This window comes from Colletotrichum siamense (assembly GCF_013390195.1).
Source record: "Colletotrichum siamense strain Cg363 chromosome Unknown KSG_Cg363_contig20, whole genome shotgun sequence".
Classification (NCBI taxonomy): Eukaryota; Fungi; Ascomycota; class Sordariomycetes; order Glomerellales; family Glomerellaceae; genus Colletotrichum; species Colletotrichum siamense.
Window position 1 is genome coordinate 35041 of NW_023501033.1, and position 24167 is coordinate 59207.

At 50.6% G+C, this 24167-nt stretch overlaps 5 protein-coding genes across 5 annotated transcripts; 4 read left to right on the plus strand and 1 right to left on the minus strand.

The window, feature by feature from the left end:
- Positions 1-1146: 1146 nt before the first annotated feature.
- On the plus strand, positions 1147-3679 carry TRA1-0 (putative AC transposase; the record flags this gene model as incomplete). Its single annotated transcript, XM_036646984.1, has 3 exons — positions 1147-1310; positions 1584-3080; positions 3208-3679. The coding sequence occupies 3 exons, from the start codon at positions 1147-1149 to the stop codon at positions 3677-3679; spliced, it is 2133 nt and encodes a 710-aa protein (XP_036487792.1).
- Positions 3680-8526: 4847 nt separating this feature from the next.
- CGCS363_v015136 (uncharacterized protein) lies at positions 8527-9022 on the plus strand (the record flags this gene model as incomplete). Its single annotated transcript, XM_036646985.1, has 3 exons — positions 8527-8750; positions 8820-8881; positions 8934-9022. 3 exons carry the CDS (start codon positions 8527-8529, stop codon positions 9020-9022), a joined length of 375 nt encoding a protein of 124 aa, XP_036487758.1.
- A 1516-nt stretch (positions 9023-10538) lies between these two features.
- Positions 10539-11551, plus strand: CGCS363_v015137 (uncharacterized protein; the record flags this gene model as incomplete). The annotated part of the gene is made up of 2 exons (XM_036646986.1): positions 10539-11151; positions 11214-11551. The coding sequence occupies 2 exons, from the start codon at positions 10539-10541 to the stop codon at positions 11549-11551; spliced, it is 951 nt and encodes a 316-aa protein (XP_036487793.1).
- A 1741-nt stretch (positions 11552-13292) lies between these two features.
- Positions 13293-13934, plus strand: CGCS363_v015138 (uncharacterized protein; the record flags this gene model as incomplete). The annotated part of the gene is made up of 1 exon (XM_036646987.1): positions 13293-13934. The coding sequence occupies one exon, from the start codon at positions 13293-13295 to the stop codon at positions 13932-13934; it is 642 nt and encodes a 213-aa protein (XP_036487789.1).
- Positions 13935-16056: 2122 nt separating this feature from the next.
- CGCS363_v015139 (uncharacterized protein) lies at positions 16057-16947 on the minus strand (the record flags this gene model as incomplete). The annotated part of the gene is made up of 1 exon (XM_036646988.1): positions 16057-16947. One exon carries the CDS (start codon positions 16945-16947, stop codon positions 16057-16059), a length of 891 nt encoding a protein of 296 aa, XP_036487790.1.
- Between the last annotated feature and the right edge of the window lie 7220 nt (positions 16948-24167).

Consider the following 24167-nt stretch of genomic DNA (forward strand, 5'->3'; position numbering starts at 1 on the left):
GCTCTTCTTTTCTAGCCAGCGAGTCCTCTGTTAATAGGGGTAGGGGTCTCACTTACTGTCTAGGGTATACTGTAAATAGGTGCTGCCAAAAAGTCCTACCTCCCGTCGTAGTGCCTCCAGCCCTTCGGTGGGACTTTTTCCCTCTGCTGCTCTATGAAGAAGCAGACAGTGATATAAGTAAGTAATTCGCAAGTGGTGCTTAACGGTAGAGTGGCGTCATAGCCTATGTGAGAATTATAACATCAGCAACAATAGCATTAACTTCCTACAAGGCTGTGGACCAGATGTTGTTCAAGACAGGCAACGTTCTAGTAATCGATATAGAGAAAGAGGGACGAGAACAAGAACACGTATCTTTCTACTAACTGGAAGACGGAAGACTGAGTACGAAAGACCTTGCTGCGGAAAGCCTCGGGTCTTGTATTGCCTCTGAACGCGAGTCTGACTTTATAATAAACGGCAGAAAGCGATAGACTAGGCTGAAATTTCGCTGACATGGTCAGTCTAGTCAAACAGTCACGGGCTTAGAGGTTGTTTCGTATCACAAAATCGTTCAGAGCAACAGGATACGCCTGATCTTCGCATACGTATAAGGTATCACATTAATAAGAGTATTAGTACACAATGTCAAATACTTAACACAAACTTTACCTTTATATCTTAAATTTAATTTCATGAGCTAAGCTGCCCCGTGATCACTTCTACTGGAGTCAGCGTCTCCGCAAGTGCAATCGGATTGACAAACTATTCAACCCAAGTAGTCAAAGTGAGGCCATCTCCATCCCTCAAGTAGTCAATTCGACCCCCTCCGATTGACTTGACTAACTTGATGTATTATAATCTAGCCAATAGGAGGTCGTAGATCGGTCGGGGCCCCATTTATTCGGGCATGCCCAGCCACTGAAACATGCCACTATTGCCAACCCCTCGATCACCACATATTCTGATGAGGCTTTTCAGAACGCCCTCACAATACCAGTTAGCAGCCAATCCTTCTCAAGATCTCTGGAGGAATAGAAGTGATCGCGGCAAATCGAATGGTATAAGTATCGTCAGGATTGGGCGCTGTTTGCAAAAGATATTCAGCATCTCATCTCATACTTATCATTTATATATATCATCACTTTTATCATCCTTAAACTGAAGATGTCTGCCGCTGCCACTGCCTCGTCGTCAACTGCCAACGCATATGCCATCTTAGGCGCCCCACGCCTCCAAATCTCTTCGCAGATCGCAAACGCTCTCGCCGCCGCGATCCCTCCGAATCCTACGATCAACGACCTCACACAGATCGTCGTGGGTAACAAGAGGTATGTGCTTGAAGCGCAGCTATCGCGAAAGCGAGGGCGGGGTCGATCTAGCTGGATTCGAGATCACGGCGCTTTCCTCGTCGAGGTTATTCAGGGCCGCGCCGGGGGGTCTTTCTGGAGTTGTGATCGATGTGACTCGAAGGGCAGCCCGAGAGTCTTCGGCGCCACTGCCACATCTGCCCCTGCAGAGCACTTACTTCGGTATGGTTATCCCAGCTTTCTCCCCATACTATTCACACTCTAACGACGCTGAAGTGCCCATAATATATGCAGGATCTCTCCCCACTCAGATGAGGACTCTGACAGTACTACTCCTCCGTCGTCAGCATGCACATCGACCCCTCCATCGCTGAAGAGGCTCCGGCTCGGCAATTCGAATATCCCGAAGGCCAAAGTAACGACTCTACGCGATCTCTGCGTGGCTGCCGTCGTCTCTGCCGATCTCCCCTTCTCTCACTTCGAGAACGCCTACCTCCAGCAAGTACTGCAGTACCATAGTATGGAGATCGCCAACGAGGTGCCGTGGGGGCATACATCTATTCGTGACCGTCTGGATGACATCTGCCGACGCGAAGAGGGGCTGTTGATGGCAGAACTTCACTCAGCGGCCTCAAAAATCCATCTATCATTCGATCTATGGTCATCTCCGAATATTTACGCCTTTATGGCCGTCACTTGTCATTTCATCGATGATCGTGGAGCCCTACAATCCCGCCTTCTAGCCTTCCGTCAACATCACGGCAATCACAGCGGCGTTGCCCTCTCGGAGACCCTCATCAACGTCGTCGACCGGTACCGGATTCGGGATCAGATCGGGGCGGCGGTCTCCGATAACGCTACAACTAACGACAGCTGTCTCCGGGCCTTCTACCGGAACCTTGACCCGGAGATGACGGAGACGGACGTGAAGGCCCGGCGTATGCGGTGCTACGGCCACATCCTCAATCTTGCGGCCCGGGCATTCCTCTTCGGCGCCGACAAGGGGACTCCTGAGGCCGAGTCGGATTGCTACCAGTTGACGGACCGGCATGAGGAGGATCTCGAGCTTTGGCGGAAGATCGGCCCCGTCGGCCGGCTCCGTAATATCGTTAAGTTCATCCGGTCATCGCCGCAACGCCACGAACGGTACCGGAAGGCTTCGGCGGACATCGACGGTGACTCCGAGGACTTCCGGATATTTTCGGAGTCACGCCGGGAGGCCCTTCTCATCCTGAACAACGAGGCTCGATGGAACAGTACGTATCTCATGATTCAGAGAGCCATAGAGAAGAAGATGGAGATCCAGAGCTTCATACTGTCGAGCAAAGACGATGCGGACGTCAAACAACACATCCCAGAAGCAGACCTTCTCTCCCCAGACGACTGGAAGGTACTGGCCGAGATAGGTATGATTTTGGAGCCCTTCTACCGTCAGACGAAGAGACGTGAGGGATGGGGTGTCGGCGACGGTCATGGTCGACTTTGGGAGGTCACGATGGGTACAGAATATCTTCTTTCTCATCTGCTGAACTGGAAGACGTATTACAAAGCCACGATCTCTCCATTCGCCAACGACGATCTCGAGGATCACTCGCAGCAGTCACGGTCACGTTCGGGCCGGGGTCGTCGCCGCCAATTTCGCATACAAGCCCTCCCTACCCACGTTCATGAAGACTGGGCATCGCCAGCCTCGCGATTAGCCTCGCGATTCGATTCGCTCGACGAGAGATGGCAGGTCTTCCTCCGCAGCAGCATTGAACAGACTTGGCAGAAGTTGTGGGAGTACTATGAGTTAGTTAATGGGAGACTCACCACTCTTTTCTGCAGCGATCATTCTGCATCCGTCATTTGGTATATCATACCTACGCGATGCCTGGAAAGAAGATCACCAGAAAGAGTGGGTTGACGATGCTCTAAGTGGCCTCACAGACTACTTCAACAAGTGGTATCGCAAAGAACAGCTGGAGGATACGCCGGCCGGGCCGGAAGCGATGCCGGCACGGCATCCCGTTGATCCCGGGGCTCGGAGCGATGATGACGTTCACTTCCGGCAATGGGTTAACAGCCGGCGCCGCCGAACGCCGCCCCGGATCGATGAGCTTGATGTCTTCCTCCGGAGGCCCCCGGAGGCCGTCAACGACCCCGTTATGTGGTGGCTACGGCAGTCGGAGACGTTCCCGGCGCTCTACCGGCTTGCCGTCGACGTCTTCGCCGTGCCGGCGATGTCTGCCGACTGCGAGAGGGCTTTTAGCTGGGCCAAGTTAACCCTCACTTCGCAGAGGCTCGCGATGAGCCCCAGTACTATAGAGAGTCTCCAACTGGCGAAGAACTGGCTGAAGAGGGGGGTTGTACTGCCCAGCAATAACTTTGGGTTATTAGGATCATCGTGAATTCTTTTATATAGCTATGACGTATTTTTGTATGGTGATTGATTTATTTTAATTGCAATTGGTCCAAGTAATCAAAAACACCAAAAAAAAAAAATAGCCAATTCAGCAAGTCGGGGGGTCAAAATTGACTTGATTGCACTTGCGGAGGCGCTGACTGGAGTACGTCGTACATCCTGTGGACAGTTAATGCTATGTCTAGCTCATACACTAAGAATACGCAAGCTGTCCTCGGCAATGACAAACACCATATACACAGGGAACAGACCCCGTTAGAATTAAGAATAGTAAATGGACAAATACCACTATTCGAAACTTGTAACTAAGGCGGTTGTCCACTATAATGGTTAGTAAAGAAACGTTATTAGAAGGCCACAGTTAGAGAATGGGATTCATAAGTCTCGTTCCCGCGTTAAGTCCCAGCCTCTCAGGTGACCTTGTCTTACAGATTTCATGGTTTGCATTTGGGTTCAAATCTATCGGATTCGTGAAATGTACAGAAAAACGTACGTCGGCTTGGTTTTACTACTTTGTCTGATTACCCAGTAAAAAGAAGCACAGAGAGCGAGAGAAAGAAAAGGAAGAAAAGTAAAAAAGAAAAGGAAAAGAAAAATAGAGAGAAAGAGAAGAAGAAAAAGCTGCAGAGAAGAAAACAGGACTCTCTTGCCGCATCTACAACTTGAATAGTACGACTGCATTTCAGCCCAATAGTCTATCCCCTATACAGCTAGCTATGCTGAGCCATACATACCCTGTACTAACTGTGGGTAACGAGGTTTTGGGATGTTGGTTAGACTTTGTTACGACCCGTTATGCAAGATAACAGTTAACCGACCCACTTGGGCATCGAGCGGCTAGGACAGGACATTTGTGTTGCAGGATCACGGGAACAACAGGGACTCGCTCGGAAACGGAAGAACTATGGTAAAAGTCACGTGACGATAAGATGACGATCATATTGGATCAATATGATCCAACACGACTTGGGGGCCGAATGATCATTCTGGATCAGAATGATCCGGATCGACCCAAGGTACAAAGGAACATGTTCAGAGTTAGACTTGTATATAGTATTACCCTGAGCCTGGCTCATTCCCAGACTTCCATAGCTCTTCAGCAATCAACTTAGTATTCATCCTCAGGATACTCTCAGCTTACCTTCACTGCGAATACTCGTTGAGTCTAAGACTGATCACCTTAGCCTCTGAAGACCTGATCTACTACAAGCCTACGACCTACGACCCAGACCACGACCTCAGTGTACTGTTACTACGTATCAATCCCCAGCTTCTGTTAGCAGACCCTACTGTCGGATAGCTGACCGTAACACCTCAGCTATGGAATACTTTGGAAGGTTATAGAATATCGTGGAAGGTTATGAGAACCTTGTCGGCCCTTACTCAATGGAAGCTTCTGGAAGAAGACTCACATATATTTAAAGATGAGAAGGGCACCACTCTTTCCTAGAATGGTTCTTCTTTCCCCCAGCTTGGAATGCTCGTAGTAGTAGGCTAGACCAATGGCACCGACCTTGTCCTAGACCCTTACAGGTGGGCTTTAAAGAGTACAATTGTTGTTGCACTAAGGACCGTTGATGCCATACGCCATGTTCAACAGCTATAGGTAGCCACCCATGCCTTTAACTACAGAAGCAGCAGCAGCATTCCGTGAGGGCTATAACCTCATTGTTACGGTCAGCTTAGGGTTATAATCTACGTATTCTGTTGACTTCGGTTGGCCTTTTTCAATCCAGGTATCCCTTTGTTCCTCGTCCGCAGCACTTGGATTTCGCAGCCGCTGGAGGACAGGTAATGACAGCCCTTGAGATACTCCTTAGAGCCGTTGGGTGGGTTTGCGATTAAAGCTGTTCGATCTCCTGGGGAATCTGGTCTTTTCACGATAGACGTAGATATAATCGTCGTTGAGGCCCTGTAATTATCTGTACCGTATTATCTTATTCAACTCGAAATCCGCACCACCCCCCCCCCCCCCCCCTGTAGCCCCCCTGCGCCCTTATCCTATTAGTCGCTTAATCTACTTCAACAGGGCTTCAGTTAGGCTAGTAGAGGTAAAGTATATAGTATCAGGGCTTGTGACGAATCAGACGCCCTGCTTAACTGGATTTCGAGTTGAACAAGATGATACGGTAGAACAGGAGATCGTTTAAGCGGGCCTCTAAAGAGATAGAAGAGCAAAAGCGGGGGCTGTCCGGACATAGGTGGTAGCAGAGGCATCGTTCCTGAAGATTTAAGTAATGAGTGGCACTGACTTAGGCAGCCTCGCCTGCTGGTAATAGCTGCGTTAATATTACGCAGCTATGAAAGCGTTATAGCAGGGACAGCTTTGAGCTAGCGAGAGGTCAGCGGAATCATGAATATGAACACTTCAACGAACTAGGCTCCAAGCGCGGCCCGCTGATTCTCCGTGTCTAAGGTAGTCTGATAGTAGCGGGGCCCCCTGTCCTGACTGCTATTGTTGTATCTCGACGTGTCCATCACATTCGCGAGGCCGGCCTCGCTCCCAAGCTCTCAGATAGAGATATCTACGCTATCGGCGGTATCGCGTTATCTTCTATTAATTGTGGTTAGGATATGAGTAAGGTAGTATATTGACGACCTATTTAGTTGCACAGTCTGCTAGGGCTTGTGGTCAGTCGTCTGCCCGAACGAAATTGCGGATGTTGCGGTTAGGAGAGTCACATACACACTTCTAAGGGGCCATCGCAACGTCTGACGCCCACTTCTGGAAACACCCTGTTCTAGTGAACCCGACCGTCACGGCCCGCTATCTAAGCGTAGATTCCACTAACGGGAGTCCAGAGTCACCGCTGTGGACCAAATATTGTACCATGGTTCTACGTCGTCACTATACTGAGCCTAACCAGGTGATGTCTTCTCAAAGGTTGCGTTATTAGTCTCAGACTCTGTAACCAACGGTGTGCGTGGTGAAGACAAGCTTAAAATAGCCCAAGGAACCGTTAGAGAGTGATTGGCCAAAGAGCTACGGGTGTCTGCCTATAAGCCAGGCTTAGGTCATACTATGTCAGTCATGAACAGTCCCTCTGACCAATAATCCTGTTACTAGGTTATCACTTAGGTATAGGAGGCGAGGACTAAGAACCTGCAGCGTTATGGTGGCCTTCAGTTTAGTCCTTCTGTTCTAAGTGAGTGCCTGTTATTCACACGATCCTAAAAGTTAAATGACCCGTTATAAGCTGCCCAGCGTCAGCGTGGGGCGGGCGATCGCTATCCTTCGCTGTCCTTGCAGTCAGGTTTAGTACTGGGTCATAAGTGGAATTGTTGGCTACCGGTAAGCAGGATCTCGTTCTATGCGCGAAATCTACGCGTGGCGTCGTAGGTTGTCTCATACTCGAAAGACTGCGAGCTGTATTTGTGCCTGTCTTAGAGATCAATATGACCGATCCTGATGTTCTTTTTCTTGGAAGACACGGAGCTTCTTGAGAACGACGGTGCTACTCTTAATAGCGCTACTAGCTCTATCTATAGTCAGGTCAATAACTCCAGAAGTCAAGCTCGTTATAAAGTTGAATACAGTATGCGGCGGTATTGCTTGACGGCCTGCGCTTTACTTGAAATGGGCAGCAACAATCTTCCCTTTAATAGTACCGTGTGGAATTAGCTGATTGTAACACATCGTTGGGACGGCTAGAGATGGATTGAGTCTTCCGGGCACCACTACCGTCACTTTGTCAACTGGGTAGGCGTTCTTTTTTGTTTTTTTGTTTTCCGTTTTTTTTTTTTTAATTGTTCTCTTTCTTTTCTTCTTTAGTCTCTCCCAGGCCTTACAGGAGGTACCGTTTGCGCTATAGCCGATTAAGGTCCAACAGTGGCTGGAAATATTAGAACTTCGAGGTCGAAGGTACCAAGTGTACACCGGAGAGAGCATCTAACGTCAGAGGACGTGTAGAAACGGTGAAAGGATATGTGTTGTCGAGGGGAACGGTCTGTGCTGACGTTAGGTTATTACATGCCACTTAAGTGGAGAGAATGAGGAAGGGTGGTAGGGGTTAAAGTAGGCGGCATATATTAAAAGAAAGGAATGAGGTGAAGCGGAAAGTTACGCTACGGCCGAGACCAAGTAGGCAGATCATGTCAAGCCATGTTAGGATCAATCTATTCTGATGAAATGTCCTGCCACAGCTGCCTAATACCTAAGTGGGTCGGCTCACTGTTATCCTTACTGCGTATGTGCGGCCGGTCGGGTTAGCCTCTTCAGTCCTTCCGTAGTCATAGATGCAGTGAAAATGCTGCGGCCTCCAAATTCGGCCCCTTGTCGCTACCAGGCTTCTGTATCGTTAGCCTGTCGCAGTACTGCGCTTATTAGCTCCGTTAGCAGGTTGAGTAACATGGCTATACCAGGAGTCTGCCAGTTCATTGGCTACGCCGATGAGGGATCCACCTTCGGCTTCTCATGTGTCCGTGGCAGAGTCGCCGACGGCTGAGTACTATTTGAACCAACGATTGCTGCGCACTGAGAGTTCCTCGGATCATTATTATGAATCGATAACTGGGCAAGACAAGCTTATAAAACCCGAGGATTCGCGGCTACCTACACCGTTTCCTTCCGCATCTACTTGCTATTGTCTTTCAACTTGCATCCCCTTGAACAGGATGAGGCTTCTGTATTTCCTCTCGTCCTGCATGGCCGTAGCTGGCCTTGCTGTACCAAACCCCAACAATGCTATAACAGTCCGTTCACCAGGCGATATGGCAACAACAGGCAGCGTTATCTACGACAAGGACGGAATCCTGTCCCGCGATTCGAGCGCAGCTTAGGCAGCAGCTGAGAGGGTTGTGGGCACTCTCCGCCACAACACACACTACTACTTCATGTCCTGTAATAAAGCATATCCTGGACAAAAGGGTATGACACCTAGTCAGCAGTATACCATCGATCAGATGGGCTGTCTTCACGTGGGTCTCATCGTTGGCAAGACCGCCTTTCGCCAGAACAAGTTTACAGCAAGCTACTTGCACGTAAGGCGCCTGGCAGATAACCCCAACACCTGGACTCAGACACGCCATAACTGGGATGAAGTCAAGCGTATGCACCGGTACGTCGTCTATTGGTTATGAATCACTAATGCGCGTTGTTAGAAAGGGACTAAACCCATGCTATCCAGTATTGATTATGGAGGTACTACAACCTCTTCTAAAGCCAACATTAATAGAGTCATTAGAAAAGGTATGTTGCCGTCTTGCTGTGGATGAGCTATACTGACTGACCACCTCTGTAGGCGAAGAATGGATCACGCTCTCCAAGGGTAAATACGACAAGGAATGGAACTGCCTTGCGTACTACCGTTTCATGGCTTCTAAGCTGTAGAAAGGAATGGGATATGGCCCACGATCGCAATAGCACCTATTAACCTATCAACCTAGCAATTTCCAAGGCTAGCCACATGTTCAACAGGACAAACGTGAGTGAGATGGAAAAAGTTAAGATCATGTCAGGTTTCAACGCCATAATGACCAGACCTGTTTCAGCGGTCTAGACCAGTTTCTCCTAGGGCATAAGGCAAACCGAACGCGTTGTGGATCTCCTATGCTCCAAAACTCTAATCAAATACCATCTCTGCCCCTGAACATTCAAGACTCAAATGACTAGATGTCTGTTCACACCGTCATGTCTTCTGGCCATTGTTTCCTTTTCACTAGGCTCTGTTGAAAGGTTTCAATGCCCCAGCTGTTTCTTTTCAGGTCGTCTAACTACTAGGTGTCTGAGCGTTTAACACAGGTTCCTAGTATGTCGTAGGATGTTTAAGTGTTACTTGTTCTGCTTTGTGGAAGGGCTGATGGAGGACTGTAGTGTCAGTAGTCTGTGATGTTTAGGGGCGGTCAATTGCAGTATATCCGTCGAGCGAGCACTTGCTTCTAGAATGTAGATTCGGTCCCATCTAGCCTGGTATTCACCTCTTCCTGCTCATCTTCAGATGATGTCAAGAGCTTTACTAGGGGTAAATGGGCAACGCAACCCTGGACTAATCAGTAGCCTTATAGTGATCATATGCAAATTCAGGGATGCTTCGGTCGGATGAATGTCATTTTCGATTGGATGGTCTCGTTCTCGCTATCCTGTCCGGGCGCGCGGTAGCTGTCGGCCGAGCCCGCTATCCGGGCCCAGGAGCTGACCGGAATATAATTTGGGACGGGGTAGAACATATCGGTCAAAAAATGAACTACGAACTCCAAGCACTCTAATTACCCCTTGACAGGGGTAGAGCTAACGCTGCCTCAAACGTGCGCTCCTTTCATAGCCACCATTGCCGAAGGGTACTTAACTGGGGCCACGGGCAGCTTCGGCAGCCCCGAGCACCAGTAGGAAGGGCCCCGTTAAGTGTTTAGCGAAGGCAGCACCTAGTGGCATCGCGGTATCCGTAGGGTTATACGATGGGCACCGGAGTGGGGGTGAAAGGGAGGGGGGGAGGAAAACGATTAAAAAAAAAAAAAAAAAAAAAGAAAGGAAACATACGCAAGTACACACACTCAGTCTGCGGTTCGTACACTGCCGTCGGGTAGTATCTATCAGATTCGGCGAAACCGGCTCTAGCCTTCTGCTTTGACCCACGGCCATGCGCAGGGGCCCAGGGCGGATAATCTGGTTAATGTTCGCGACACCTAAATAGGGAAGGGATGAATAATCGGGTGCGATGCCCTGCAAAGAAGCGTGCTTACGTTAAGCATACGACGTCCTGCCCCAAATTTATAAAGCCAATCCTTCCTGTGCTTGGCACTATTATTTATGAACTATATAGCCTCGTTGGCTGTTTCGCAATCTTCAAGGTCGAGGACTTTCCAGCTTCGCAACATTTATCTTGTAACAGATTTGGTCGGGTTTACCAATGGCACCGCCTCTACAGCTCTCTTGCACCATCTACTGGTCCCTAATAACCTTGTTCTGGCTCCTAGCTGTCTCATTAGAGGCTGCGCCGCTCGCGACATATCATGGCCGGGGCTTCGGCTCCTCTGTGTCGACAAAGGGAAGCATCACCGACTTCACCCTCTGTGAGGTAGAAGCCCTCACTAGGAAGAGTAGGGGTGGAGCATGCACCCAATTCCCGAGGGACATTACTGTTGTCGGCCGCGATATCACCAAAGGCTGGTTTGATCGACAGGAGGCAGCAACACTTCAGAAGGAGTCTGAGGTTGATGTTAGCTTTTTTAGTCTTCTAGACACCCTTGACCCGCTCGGCAAGCTCCTTGACCGGAATAAGATTCCCTGGGCTGTTGCTGGTGGTCTCGCTCTGAAAATCCACGGACAATCAGATCGACACACTACCGACATCGACATGGTTGTACAGACCACTATGCCTAAGCTACGGGCTGCACTAAGCAAAGACAAAAAGTACATAGTTCCTGGGCCTGGATGGCCGAGCGAGTCTCACCTGCGGGTTTATCGCGACCAAGGAAGTGCAGGGAAGCCCAGATACATCGAGATTGATTTAGTGATCGCTGGTGAGTTAAGCCCCTCACTCCGAAGCCTCCGGCTGGTCTGCGGACACTAATGGCCGGCCTAGGCACCTTGACGACACCCGAAAGCTTGCAGGTCAATTCGAAGGACTTCAAAGTGGAAAACGAGAGAAAGAGGCCGATCAACATTCACGTCATGCGGCTCGGCAAGATCTTCATGTCGAAGGTCAATGCCTTAGCAGCGGAACATCGAAAGAAGGACGATAAGGACATGAAAGACATCAGCTGGATCATCGACAAGACCCCGAGGGCCCTGCTCAACGTTCAAACAGACCTGTCGTACGCTCTGCGGCAGCTGGTGATTAAGCATCTCGTTCGCTTAAAGTCGCCCCTGGTTAAAAAGGCTAGGCAGCTTCTCGGCGTCAACAGCCCTGCGCAGCTCTAGAGAGCGTCACCCGCCCCCCTAACCTGACTAGCTACTCCTACGTATTAAGCATGTCTGTCTGGGTAGATTCTACGTATGATAGCTATAGAGACGCGAGTGTCGGGAGGCAGGAAGGGCTCGAGGGGTGGTTGCCTCCATGGTGAGCTAGTAGTCTATCTGCTGCTCACTTGGAGTCTCGCCTGGTGATGGCTGTGATGGCTGTGATGGCTATGGGTTAATCAGGTCACGAATAAGGGCGCGGGGACGGCGGGAATAGCCTTAACTCCCTTCAATACCGGCCGAGGCCCGCGATGGTATTGATGCAAATGCTGTATGTACCCCGGAAGGCGACCTGGGAGGATTGTCTTCGGTACATCTGAAACCACTTATAGAGTTCGCCCAGATGTTACGCACACACGGGTGTTAGATACGCACACGACAGGTGTAGAAATATATCCCATCGATATAACAGCCTAACTAAGGGCCGTTAAGCTATACTATCTTTCTTTACACGCTCAGCGTACGCACACTTATGCTTATCGTCATAATTAAACCCTCTTACTGATTAGGTCGTTTCATCACCTTTTTGTTTTATTTTATTTTTCTTATGTTTTTTGTTTTCTTCTTATGTTTCTTTTTTTTTGTTATTTTCTTTTTTGTCCCCTATCCCAGAGCACCTGCAGGAGTCCGGACGGGGCACCAGGCTGCTAGGGAAGGTACGCCTCAGCGGGCAGGAATGATGGGATAAGATGGATATAGCGGTGGTGTAGGTGAACGGCTTATGATGGTATGTGGTATAGACTGTAGCATGAGCTGAGGCTGGAGGTGAGATGTGGATAATGCTACTGCTAGTGGGCTCCGCCGCTGGCCTGCGTGTGATGCTTTGCCGGCCTGGGCCTCGTGGGTGCTGATTCACCCAACTCTCGGGGCCCCCGGCCGACATCCCATCGGGCTCTCCCGGTCGACGAAGTGCCCCGAAGTGAAGGTATCTCCCGATCCCCTGCAAGGGCGCGAATCGTTATGGCCATCTTGTTGACGTCAATAGGCCTCTTCTTGTGAACATCCGTGGGTAGCGAGCAACATATGCGCCCGAGCACAGAGAATACTTCTTAGATATAAAGCAGGATCGGAACTCTAGAGTAGTATACTTCTTGACCAGGTACATTGAGATTTCAGGGATGATTACTTCCGGATCGGACACGGGACGAAGACGTCGAGAGAGAAACCCATTCTTGTCCTCGACGCGACTTCTTTCCCAGCAACGAGCGTCCAAAAAAGCCAAGGTGGCTCAATCGAGAGGAATAGTCGATATCCTTAACTGCTGGTTCAATGACATTGATATTGTGATTGTGGTTTTGTTCCTGCAATGAATCTCATTGGGTATAATGACACACGGAAATATACACACTTCTCTTTATTAGGATCTTTGTAGTGATTAATGATATTGTCTACTTACCTTGCACTTGTGTTTTTTGTTTGATTACTTATTCTACCACTACCTAATGTGTTTAAAGCAGAACACTGTTCAGGAAAGTGCTTGATGATCAAACCTCCATTGCCATTATACGAACACAAACACACACACACACACACACGCATATCAACATATATATGTGTGTGTATGAATATGGAAACAGGCCAAATGAGTCTCTATGGTATCCGTACACTAAGCTAGCAAGCCTAAACGTCGACTTCCACACTTCTATATACTGACAATACAATACAATATCGTATACCGATCCTTAGCTGTTCTGTCCTAACCATGTACTACGTCATTCCCCTCCCCCATGAGATCCTGAGATTGATTGCTCTGGGGCTTAACACCATTGAAGACCGCATCAATCTATCCCCCGTCTACCACACAGACACACCAATTCGCACCCTCATCGAGGGTGAAATTGAGGGCGAAATCGATGGACGGGCACTTTTCGCAGCCATCATCACTGGGGACACTACACTTCTCGAACTCGCAGTAGATTATACTAAGAGGAACCACCCCAATAAGTTAGATGTCACCTTGCCACCTTACTGGGGTCAACTCCGGGAAGAGGGCGACCCGCCCCCGCCCGTGATGCTTGCGGGATTGCAGAATATCATACCCTGGATTGATGACTACACTGCCCTTCAAGTAGCAATCGTTGTTGGGAACAAGCGGTTCGTCAAGAGACTGCTGGAAGAGGGCGCGGACGTAGCCCGCAGGAGCCCCAGGCCATGCTGGTCTTGCGATGACCTGGACGACCCTGGCCACCCACCCCACTTCAATCCCGACTTTGACGCCCCGAACGCGGCCAAGACACCAATTCATACTACCATCTGTTATGGACAGTCCAAGATTGCCGAAAGACTCATCAAAGCCGGAGCTTCAGGCATTGTTTCCGATGGCGACTCACCTCAGCCCCAATGAGTACGACTTGTATCATTGGTGCTTGGTGCTTGGAGAGCCTCACATCCTGGAAACGAGCGTTCAGTCTCAGTGCTTCACGATCTCTGATGTGTTTACATACCCAGGTCCAGGACCATCAAAATCGCTAAACGCATCCTTCAGCAGAGAATTACATCCATTACAGACCAAACGTCGTGGGGGCAGCAGACTCTACCCAGGGCTTGTCGTACCAGGCGGTTTCGATACGCGAACTAGCTCGCGCAGCAACCCGGTGTCAACGTCCAAGCCCCTGTGCCCTGACGCCCAACCAAAACACTCCTTCTCGTGGCACTGGGGGCCGCCGTGGACCTCTAGTCAGGTCGCACAACCACACAGGCTTGATACGACGCCCCCCAGGACGACTTCGATGCATTACCCCAGCTCGTGAAAGCCCTCATCAAATCGGATGACATCGATGTGACTGCCAAGTGACCAGACGGGTCAACAACCGCCCATCTTTGCGCCCGATTGGGTGGCGATGGCACACTGTTTGGACGTGGGGACAAGAGCATCATCCAACAGCTTCTTGACGCGGACGCTGACGTCTCCGTCAAGGATGACGATCAGTCGGCCGGCCTCGACGTCGCGAAGCGTTTGCACAGCCCTCTCCCCTCGGCCGCGGTCGCTTCAATACCCTGGCCCCACCAGCCGAGCAGGTCCAGCGGGGCGAAGGGCATGTCTCGGCGTACTTCATTCCTCTACTCGGAAAAAGCCTGGGACAACTTGGGTGAAGCCGACTTGCGCGGCAGGTTCCACGTCAACGTGGGATGGAATGGGAACCTGAGGTTCTTCGTCCGAGGCCTCCATTCGACCGTATCGCCAGAGCCCGTGAGGAATCTGTGGTGTGTACACGACCCTAACGGGCCTAAGGGGCATATGCTGCGGTCACGGTCCTCGGGAGGGGCAGGCCATCGAAGTATAGACCGTCGTACTGAGTTCCCTATCCAAACCATACAGCAGATGTACTGGAGTGCGTGCTCAGGGCCCGCCTCAAACCGTCCTCTCGTTAACTAAGGTAGTGGGGTACCAGGGCGGGGCGGCAGGATTGAGCACGACAAATACTGTATTGAATTTGGAGATGGAGGAGGTGATAGTGCGGCACATCATCTGCGCTTGTTCTTGCTGTGGTCGGAGGCTTACGTCCCGAATAAAACGGAGGTATCAGCAGCCGTGCTCCATAGGAAGTGGAAACTGACGCCTGGGTGCTGAAGAGACGGTAAGCAGTGTTTTGGAGTAGGGTTCCCTAAAAGCGGTAGTTTTGAATATTAGACAAAATATTATGGAATGGAATGGACGTACGCATAGAGATGTGATGGTGAGTAAGGACGTTTGGGGAAGATGCTGACGTGGGTATGTATAGGTATGCTTGCCTAGGTACCTTACTTGTTGAGAGAGGAGCAAAACCAGTGTGGTTTGCCTTTGGATGGAAGGTCTTGGTCATGTGTACTGATGGCATGCGAAACCCCACTAAGACACTTTTCCAATCACACTAGCCTTCAAGCTGCTTATCCCTTTCATTGTCATAGGTAAGGTAAAATCGTAGGAACCAAAAAGGAACAGATAGCAGCGGCGGAAGCAGTGTTTTTGGTGTGATGGGCATGATATGATAGGTGGGGTCACCAGGTGCGGTCTCTGGCCGTTCTATAAGTCCTCTGATAAGCCACCGTGCACATCAGACTGGCGCGTGCAATTAAGCGCGGTCTCCGATTGACCGGCGGGAGAAGGGGAAGTGGATATCATGGGTTGGCTGGGGTTGAACATTGCCCCGAAACCAAAGCCGTCATCACCTAGCGCAAGCGGTGGAAAGGTGACCAAGTACTGACCGACTGTGTTCTTCTAGAATTGGATACCGGCTTACTGGCCCTCCATGTTCATCAATAGGTAGGCTGGCTAGGTAGGTACCTTGGGTTCCATGCCTACGGCTCCTCCACCTCCATCCATCCCCCCTTACGACATATAATACCTAAGTAGGTTACCAACTCAACTCCCTCCCTCTACCAGAAGCGGGCAGCCTGATGATTTTTGATCCTCATGCGTCCCAAAGCCACCCGACACGTCCCTGCTCATCCTCGCAGCTAGACTCCCTGGCGTCATTCCCGACTAGTTATCCCTTGATCTTGGCCTCCAGCTCCGTAGGGTGGGTGATGGCCCAGAACAGCAGTCCCATCGAGAAGAACGTGGACTTCTGGTCGCTTTTGTCCTCAGCCCTGCACTCCGCAATCCAGTAGCGCGCCACGATCTCGTCCTGCAGCATCTTCCGGAGGCTGGTCTTCTCGTCGTCGGAAGGGTTGACCCTGGCAATGCGGACGGCCAGGAGGTGCATCATCGCCATGGCGAAGCTGCTGACGTGGTTGCCAGTGGTGTCCCAGACGGTTAGCTCGTTGGTGGACGGGGTGCGTTCGAAGTACTTGGCCGAGGTCTTGCCAGGCACCTTGTTGGCGACGCTCAGGTACTCCTGGAACAACGCGGCATAGAAGTCGCCCAGGTGAGACCCCTCCTCGCCGGCGCCAGGCTTAAAGGGGACCCAGACGTGGGTGGTGTCGTGCTTCAGCTCCTTGCGGCAGCCGCCGGAGCCGTCGGGGACAGAGATGACCTCAACCTCCCAGAGAAGCGTTCCGGGGACCTCCTCACGTATGCCATCCTTGAAGAATCTCATCCGACCATTCTCTTGGAATGCGTCCTCATCCCACTCCCGACCGATCTTGATACCCCCATTCATGATAACCGAAAGCCTGGTCGTGTCTGCTTGCTGAAGCTTGTCGAAGGCCAATGCTAGAGCCCGAACAGCCCCTGGCACGGCGCAGGAGACAACTTGGTGGCCCGATGTGAACTCCTTCATCGTGAGGATGGTGTCCTGGCACAGGCAGCGGAGTTCGGCGTCCGTCGGCCTGCTCTCGAGGGTGTCCTTGGTCATCGACTCGACAGCATGGCGGGAGGCGAGGTTCCTGGAGATGAAAGCCAAGGTATCATTGACCGTGCGCTGCGGGGAAGTCATCGTTGCGGTGTTTTTTTCTTCTTTCTTTTTTTCTTTTTTTTCTTTTCCTTTCCTTTTTTCCCTTTCCCTTTCGTTTCTCTTTCTTCTCTCTGCGGGGTCCCCTGAGCACCTGTTAGCATTGTGTAGGTAAGGTTGTTCGGAAAGAGCGATGGGTATTCATGGGGTAGCGTGCTCTCTACCTTAGGGAGGGTTGATGTGAAGTGCGGCTAGCTGAGGCTTCGGTGTTAATAGGTGATGTGTGAGAAGAAGCTTAAGGTTGTTGCTAGTGGTGGTCTAGGAAGGAAACCTGAGCTTGTGGGATAGGGCCGAGGGTGGAGATATTCGTCTCTTGTACTGCGCCCCTGGCCTGGTGTCTTGAGCGTGAGGGAAGGAAGGTAAGGCGGAAGCTGTTGGCCAAGGCCTGCTGTGGCGGCGGCGGCGGCTTCTGGTCGTGATTGTGGATGTGATTGTGGGTGGGGTTGTTGTTTGTAGTAGTAAGGTACCTGGTGGTGGTGTTTGGGGGAACCCAACTCTCTGGCCCGAGTCTGGTTAGGAGTGAGGCCTTTACCTAATGACACAGCTGAGAGGTCTCGACAGAGGCTAGCCCGCGTGCGGAAGGTGCCTTACGTACCAGGAGGCAGGAACAACCCGTGGGCTGGGGTGAATATAGCAGTAATAGATAGCTTGTGACAATGCTGTAACTAGCATGGGGAGGCTTGTGGTGGCAGGAGCGGTGTGGTGATTGGGGCAAGTCCTCGGCTAAGCCCTCGTTTGAATGTGAGTAAGGCATCTAACAGTAGTGGAGTCAACGCAAGCTGGCAGGGAAGCTGCGCGCCAGCGCAGGCAAGAGACAAACAGGCCAGGCATGAATATGATGGTGGTGTTCGTGAATCGCCTGTGACGATGATGTCTCGCACAACAAAAGGCAGTTGCAAAGGTTGGGTCGCGAATGCCCCTAAGACGGCGAAGACATCTGCACAAACATGGTTGAAAGGGCTGCGGGGGGTTTCCTCGTGGAAAGCGATAGATCAGTGACAGAAGCGTTTCTGAGGGACCGCAGGAGGAGGCGGAGGGTTCTCGGCCTGTTCCGAAGCTTAGAGGGGTCAATAAAGGTGCAGGACCTAGCACCATGGTACAAGGAGCCGCCCGAGGCCGCCGAGGAGAGGAGTACGAGGTTCCGGGAGGGGACGGCGGGAATGGCGTTGGTTGTGTGGGGCGGCTGCTTTTGATTCCAGAAGGCGAGCTGTCGTGCTCCCGGCTTGTATACTTTTTATCTATGGCTTACACACTTAGCATATGGGCGGCTTGGAGATAGGGTCGCAGCAGCCGCGGCGAACAAGGAGGGGGGCCGAGGTTAACTACTTTGCTTTATAGATATCACCCTTTATGGATTAATTCGTCGCCTACGAGCTGGAAAACACACATGTGCTGTTGCAGGTGCTCTTGTATACCCACTAGGTGGCGGAGGGAGCTAGCTCTCTGTGAGGCTAGATACATTATACCACTGAGCCATGCAGCACCTGGTAACTCTCCTGCATTGTTTCAGCTGCGACTGGCATGGAGGGTGTTCGTCCACTACAGTATCCGGCCGGCTGAGTACAGAAAAGGCATGATACCTGCTTTTAGATTAGGTTATAAAAGACCTGCGTGCTTGTTCGACAGACTCCTTGAATCTTACTGGCGGGAGATCCTGAATGATTATTCGGCTTCCCCCGTTATATGGACTGGTCTGCTTGGTGTGAAGCCTGGTGTTCTATTGACGATCGGGCGAGCTCGTCTAGGCTGCCCAGGCTAACAGCCGGCAGGCTGGTCTCACTCGCCCCTGTTGCGCGCCCTCATTAGAACGTGCACACAGAATGCGTACCTACAGGCAGCAGCTACCTTGGATACAGGCCTTATGATTTCCTACACTAACTAGTTGTACCTTATGTTAACAGGTACCTCACCCAAACCAAAGTGTGAAAAAAAAAAAAAAAAAGAGTGCATATCTAGGTACTGCAGCGTGCTGTGAGGGTGGGCATGAGCGAGATGGGACTCGAGCGATTATTATATGCAATGCATGCTTATATAAGCATCAACCCAATGTGGGATTCCTCGTCTGGGCTGAGGATTACCTAGACTTAAGCTGAGAGAAATCAGCAACATGTGTAAATAGTGATCATAGGGTTGTATACTTGACCCTACACCGCTTAGTTAGTAGCCACAATCTTTAAGACGATAGGGACATATACCATAACCCGAACGACCTAACCATAATGACCCTAACTGCCTAACCATGACCCTAACTGCCTAACCATGACCCTAACTGCCTAACCATGACCCTAACTGCCTAACCCGCGCCCGGCTCAGGTTAGCTATCTCTACGTCGTTAGTTGAATTTTCACAAGTGAGGATCTAAGGCTCTGAGGCTCTTCAAGGGACGAGAGGACCATATAACATACTCCATGGCTGTTAAGCTATGGGCAAGGGGCGGCTGCGGGGCTTGACGCTATCTTGAAATGCGACATGGACGTCTAGGCTAGGCACATCTCATGGTTATATGTAACTGACGTCCTAACCAGGGAGGCCGGACCATATCTACAGAGCCAGGTTTAGAGTATCTGGTTTTTAGAAATCACTACTAGTGGTCTTTAGAGTTATGAGCTGCTTCGCCCAGGCTCCTTCACAATGATGATAGGGGTTGGGGGGTTTAATCCGTTAAGCAAGCATTTAGAATCAGGCTCGGTCTGTGAAGAACGCAGGAAAACTGCAAATCGAGTATCATGTACCTGCCTAACCGGACGGTGTCGTAAGGACTATATCAGCAGCTACAAGAAAGAACTCCAAAGAAGGATGATTACAGTAGGAGGAAGATATCGGGGGGGGGGGGGGGGGGGGGGGGCAGAAGATAGGAATAAAAGAAAGTAAGTGAAAGGACAGAAAGCCACTTCAGGAAAAAGAAGATTGAGAAGGAAAAGAAGATATTAGCTCCTAGACTCGTCCAGCTACCCTATTACAATGGACCAGCGTTATATATAACGGCACGGTAGGTTTATTTCTACTATACTTCGTATTGCCGATGAATTCTACTAATAAGTGACTGGCGTATGAGGGCACATGACCTTCTGGCTTGTCCACCCTACCACCACACCACCCCAATCGCTATAGTATTAAGAACGAACGAGCTCCATATTACTAAACATTAAGGTAGCTAATGAACGAAACTGAAGTGGCTAACGCTGCGTAAAAGGGCAAGCTTGAGCGAAAAGGCGGGCTCTCGTGACATAATATCGGGTGGTTACAAGCTTCGCTCCGATTCCCTGCCTCCTGTTGAGGAGAATACTGCTAACAACCGTGAACGACGGGCCTTTTCATCCGCGACGAGGGCGCAGGACCTGGAGGCGTCATGACCCTACTTAGATATAGGGCAACAGTGTCAGCACCCAGTTTTAATACTACTAGCGTCGGCATACACTTGGTTGATTATGCCCGTAACGTGAGAGTGGTGATGAACTGGTAACGTCGACTAGAGAGGCTTCAAAGGCGATGGGTAACACTGAAAGTATGTAGGTGGTAGTGAGTCGGGAACATGGCCGTGGCCGGGACGTATCCTTTTCAGTAGAGGCTGAACTTGATCTCTAACATGCCTTAGGACCAGGTGCGCGCTGAGGATCTTCTGGCTGTTATCATCCAGGGGGTAGCTGCCGATACACGAGACAGTCGTCGAAGTTATCTTAGGTGACTGTTCCATAGTGGAATGCTTTGCTGCAGGCTCGGCGCTGTCGCTGATTCCGAGGATCAGGCGGTACGAGTCCGCGATTTTAGCAATCACCAGGTACGTCAAAAGAAGGATGTCTTGCCTTCTAGAGCATGGACAGCCTAGTAGGCTGTTGAGTCTGGCGAGTGCCTCTCTGTTTTCAGACGGTATATCGCCTATATCTTTCTGCTTGGATTTGCAGTCTCCCTTGATAGCGACGAGATGAGGTGGGCGTTGTACAACCGTTAGACAGCCGCTCGCTGACGTGTGGAGGTTTCCAAAGAGGCTCAGAGCCTCAGTGGCGCAGTTATATACACGGCGTGTTCTATCGGGATTAAGGGCGTCGCCCTTCACTTGCGGCCGTGGGCTGGCGTCCTGGATACTGTTGCCTACATCTTCGGTGGGTCGAGTATCTCCCGCACATGGGATATCGGAGTTCCCATCAGGCTGTCTCGGATAATACTGCGGAGAGGACGGCGTGTTCTGATTGCTAGGCGAACTTAACACTATGCTATTAGTCGAAGGATCTTCGCTTGTTGCAAGCTCCAGGCTAGGCTCCAGTAAATACATAGAGGCTGTGTCAATCAGCCAGCTCCAGTTCCTGACGTCGTCAAACGAGGCTTGAGAGCGATTCGTCGGGCTTTCGGTGGAGGGATCCTCCGTCGTGCTGAGCGATAGTGACACTAGCTGAGGAGCTGCGAATGATGACAACATTCCTGTGCTACTCCCCGGCATGTCGTACAATTCGGCTAGTCGTTGACGCTCACCTGTACGCATAGACATGCTGTACTGGCAGCACAGCCCCTTCTTCGCGCACCGGTGGCATATCGGGTGCTGTTTACCGCATCGTATTTTCTGCAGACTGCAAGCGTTACACGACTGCCGGACTTGACGATGTTTGCGCTTGTAGGTTGTATGGTCTGCAATATGCATAAGCATTAAGAATACTACTATGTATGAGTTGTTTGTGGGCTAAAGGGTGAGGCAGAAGGATTTGAAGAGTGAGGAATGGGAACAAATAAGAAAAAAAAAAAGAAGAAAAAAGGAAAGAAAAAAAAAAGGGGGAAGTGAATAAAACCACACGCGTTAAGGTTAGCCCCTTCACAATAACAGTCCTGCCAGATCAGTGCCAGGTGGTTAGTTGCCTAGCTAGCTACTATGCAAAGGGTAACTACACCTATGCGTTTTCCGAATGTTACGGTTGCGCGTTACTTTTACAGCTGAAACTCCAATCTATCCCATCGACTGCCATATGACGTCAGTAGATCTCGATGCGGGGTCGTAAATAATCATGGTTTCATACGATTCTGTTTCCGTCGTTCCCCTTAACTCCATACCCTTTCAAGAATAGCATGCTGAGCGAAGAGTAGGAATTGTATCTGAGGTTCCGATGTTATGCAGTAGTCAATGGGATAAGAAAGCTAAACGTGACGCGGCGGATCACATTCCTGCAGCCCAGTGTATATTGAAGCTTCAGCCTTCACTCCTAACCCTGGTGAGATGCAGCGGGTAGTTAACCCTGCTAGTAGAGCTATAGGACGACTTCAGTGTTTATGGTTTAGCTCTGTTGAAAGTCTCTATTATGACACTGATTACCGGGCGTAGTTGAGGCTGCTCTTAGCCTTTTCTTTCTGATGTTGTTTCACTACTAGCTTCTGATACCTAAGGAAGCCTATTGGACTTTTGAGCTCTCTGTCAACGCACATACCTTCTTTGACCCTTGGCCTGGCTAACAGGATTCATACTGTGGACAGGTGCAGAATGTATGATCTGATTCTTCAGACAACAAAGACGACTCGATAGGAGCACGTACTACGATTGGCCACGCATATCTCTGCCTGCAAAAGGTCTATAGGTCTATGATGGGCGCAAATGACAAGGCAAAGAAGGACTTCTATATCTCAATGCTGCCCTTGACTTAGGCTGGCATAGCAGTTTCCTGTATGCTTCCTCTGCTGTTGCAGTGAGAATGCCGATCTTGACAGAGGCGACGTCCCGCCTTCGGGGCAACAACTTGCATCCCAGGTGCCGGGGACCATCTTGCTTTCAGGGCAACAATGTCTTAAAAGCCGCCCGCTAGTCTGGAACCCTGCCTCACCCCATGTATAGGGCGCGCTAGCTACCTATAGATAAGCCGAGTAATTGGACGTCAGTGGCTAGACTGACGCATTACGCTAGGAAGGTCGCGTTGGGTCGCGTTGGGGGAAATAGCGCGCATTACGTGCAGAATATCTTCCTCGAAGGCCGAGAAGGATGCTCAGGGACGCGTTGACGATTTCCGCCCGGGGGACCAATCATGTCGTTGGTTCTGAGTTTCGGCTTTAGGTTGCGTTTCCACAAGCCACCCCTGCCAGTGGAACAGCCCAGACCAAGCAAGACCCCGCTGCGAGGAGGAGGTGCCTGCCTGGGTGCCTGGGTACAAGGGGGAGATCTATTTTAGTAGGGGGGGGGGCATGGCGGGGCGGCCGTGCTATAAGCCATAGTCCGTAATATGCCCCGTGGGACGGGGTCCCCGGCTTGCATCTGACAGCGGCGAGGAAACGCGCTGTTGCGTAACCCTAGTCCGGTCCGAGCCGATCGCCACTCCCACCGAAAAAGGCCGAACGTATTCAGGCGCTTTTTTTTTTTTTTTTTGGCGACGGCCTTGTATCGTTTGTCTATTTTCGGCAGCTACGACCGTTACTATTCAGCATGTCATAAAGTAAGGTAAGATAGATTGCGTTGGGAGCGGTGTTGAGAAGAATAGCTTTCAATCCTTTCGTGCCTGCCTCTCCTGGCTAATGGCCAGATTCCCAAGGCGGCCTGCACCCACACCGACTCACCATTTAGTTCGCCGCAACAATATCCTCAGAGTCCTATGCTCCCCAGTCTGCTGTTCATCATGCTGGCACCTATCATTATGGGGCATCAGGAGGTCGTAAAATGCGCCAAAGCCGGTCCTCATATGCAGCTTAGCGCCCAGCTATGTAGGTAGCGAAAGAGCAGGGAATGACAATACAGGTATATCATCACTAACGGTCTGGGTGCCCAACCAGCTTATTAATAGATGTTCCTCTTGACGTATGGCTCTCGTCTTGGTTGTTTCTGCAGCTTAAGTCTTGCTAGACACTATGTATCACTTCCTTCCCACGCCCAATTTCATCATCACATACTGCATATTCACTAGTAGGTTGGGAAGCAGACTGTATATACGTTAGAGGTGGAAGTTGCTTGAGTACGTCTGTAAGCTCTGGCACTCTCCGCATATATACTGTTAGCTATCACTCTACCGTACCAGCAGGGTTGAGAGCCTGGGCGAACAGTGATAAGAGGCCTGGGCATACTATTACAGATATCATGATATCTCCTGTGGTTATGAGGTTACTCATGGCCTTCTTCACCAGAAGTGAAGCAATAAAACAGGAGAGAATCTCTAGGTGGCTGCTGACCTGTCTCCATAATACACACTCAACGCTGACCACAAGACCATCAGGGTAGCAGCTTGCAGCTTTGTTGCTGTTGGGGT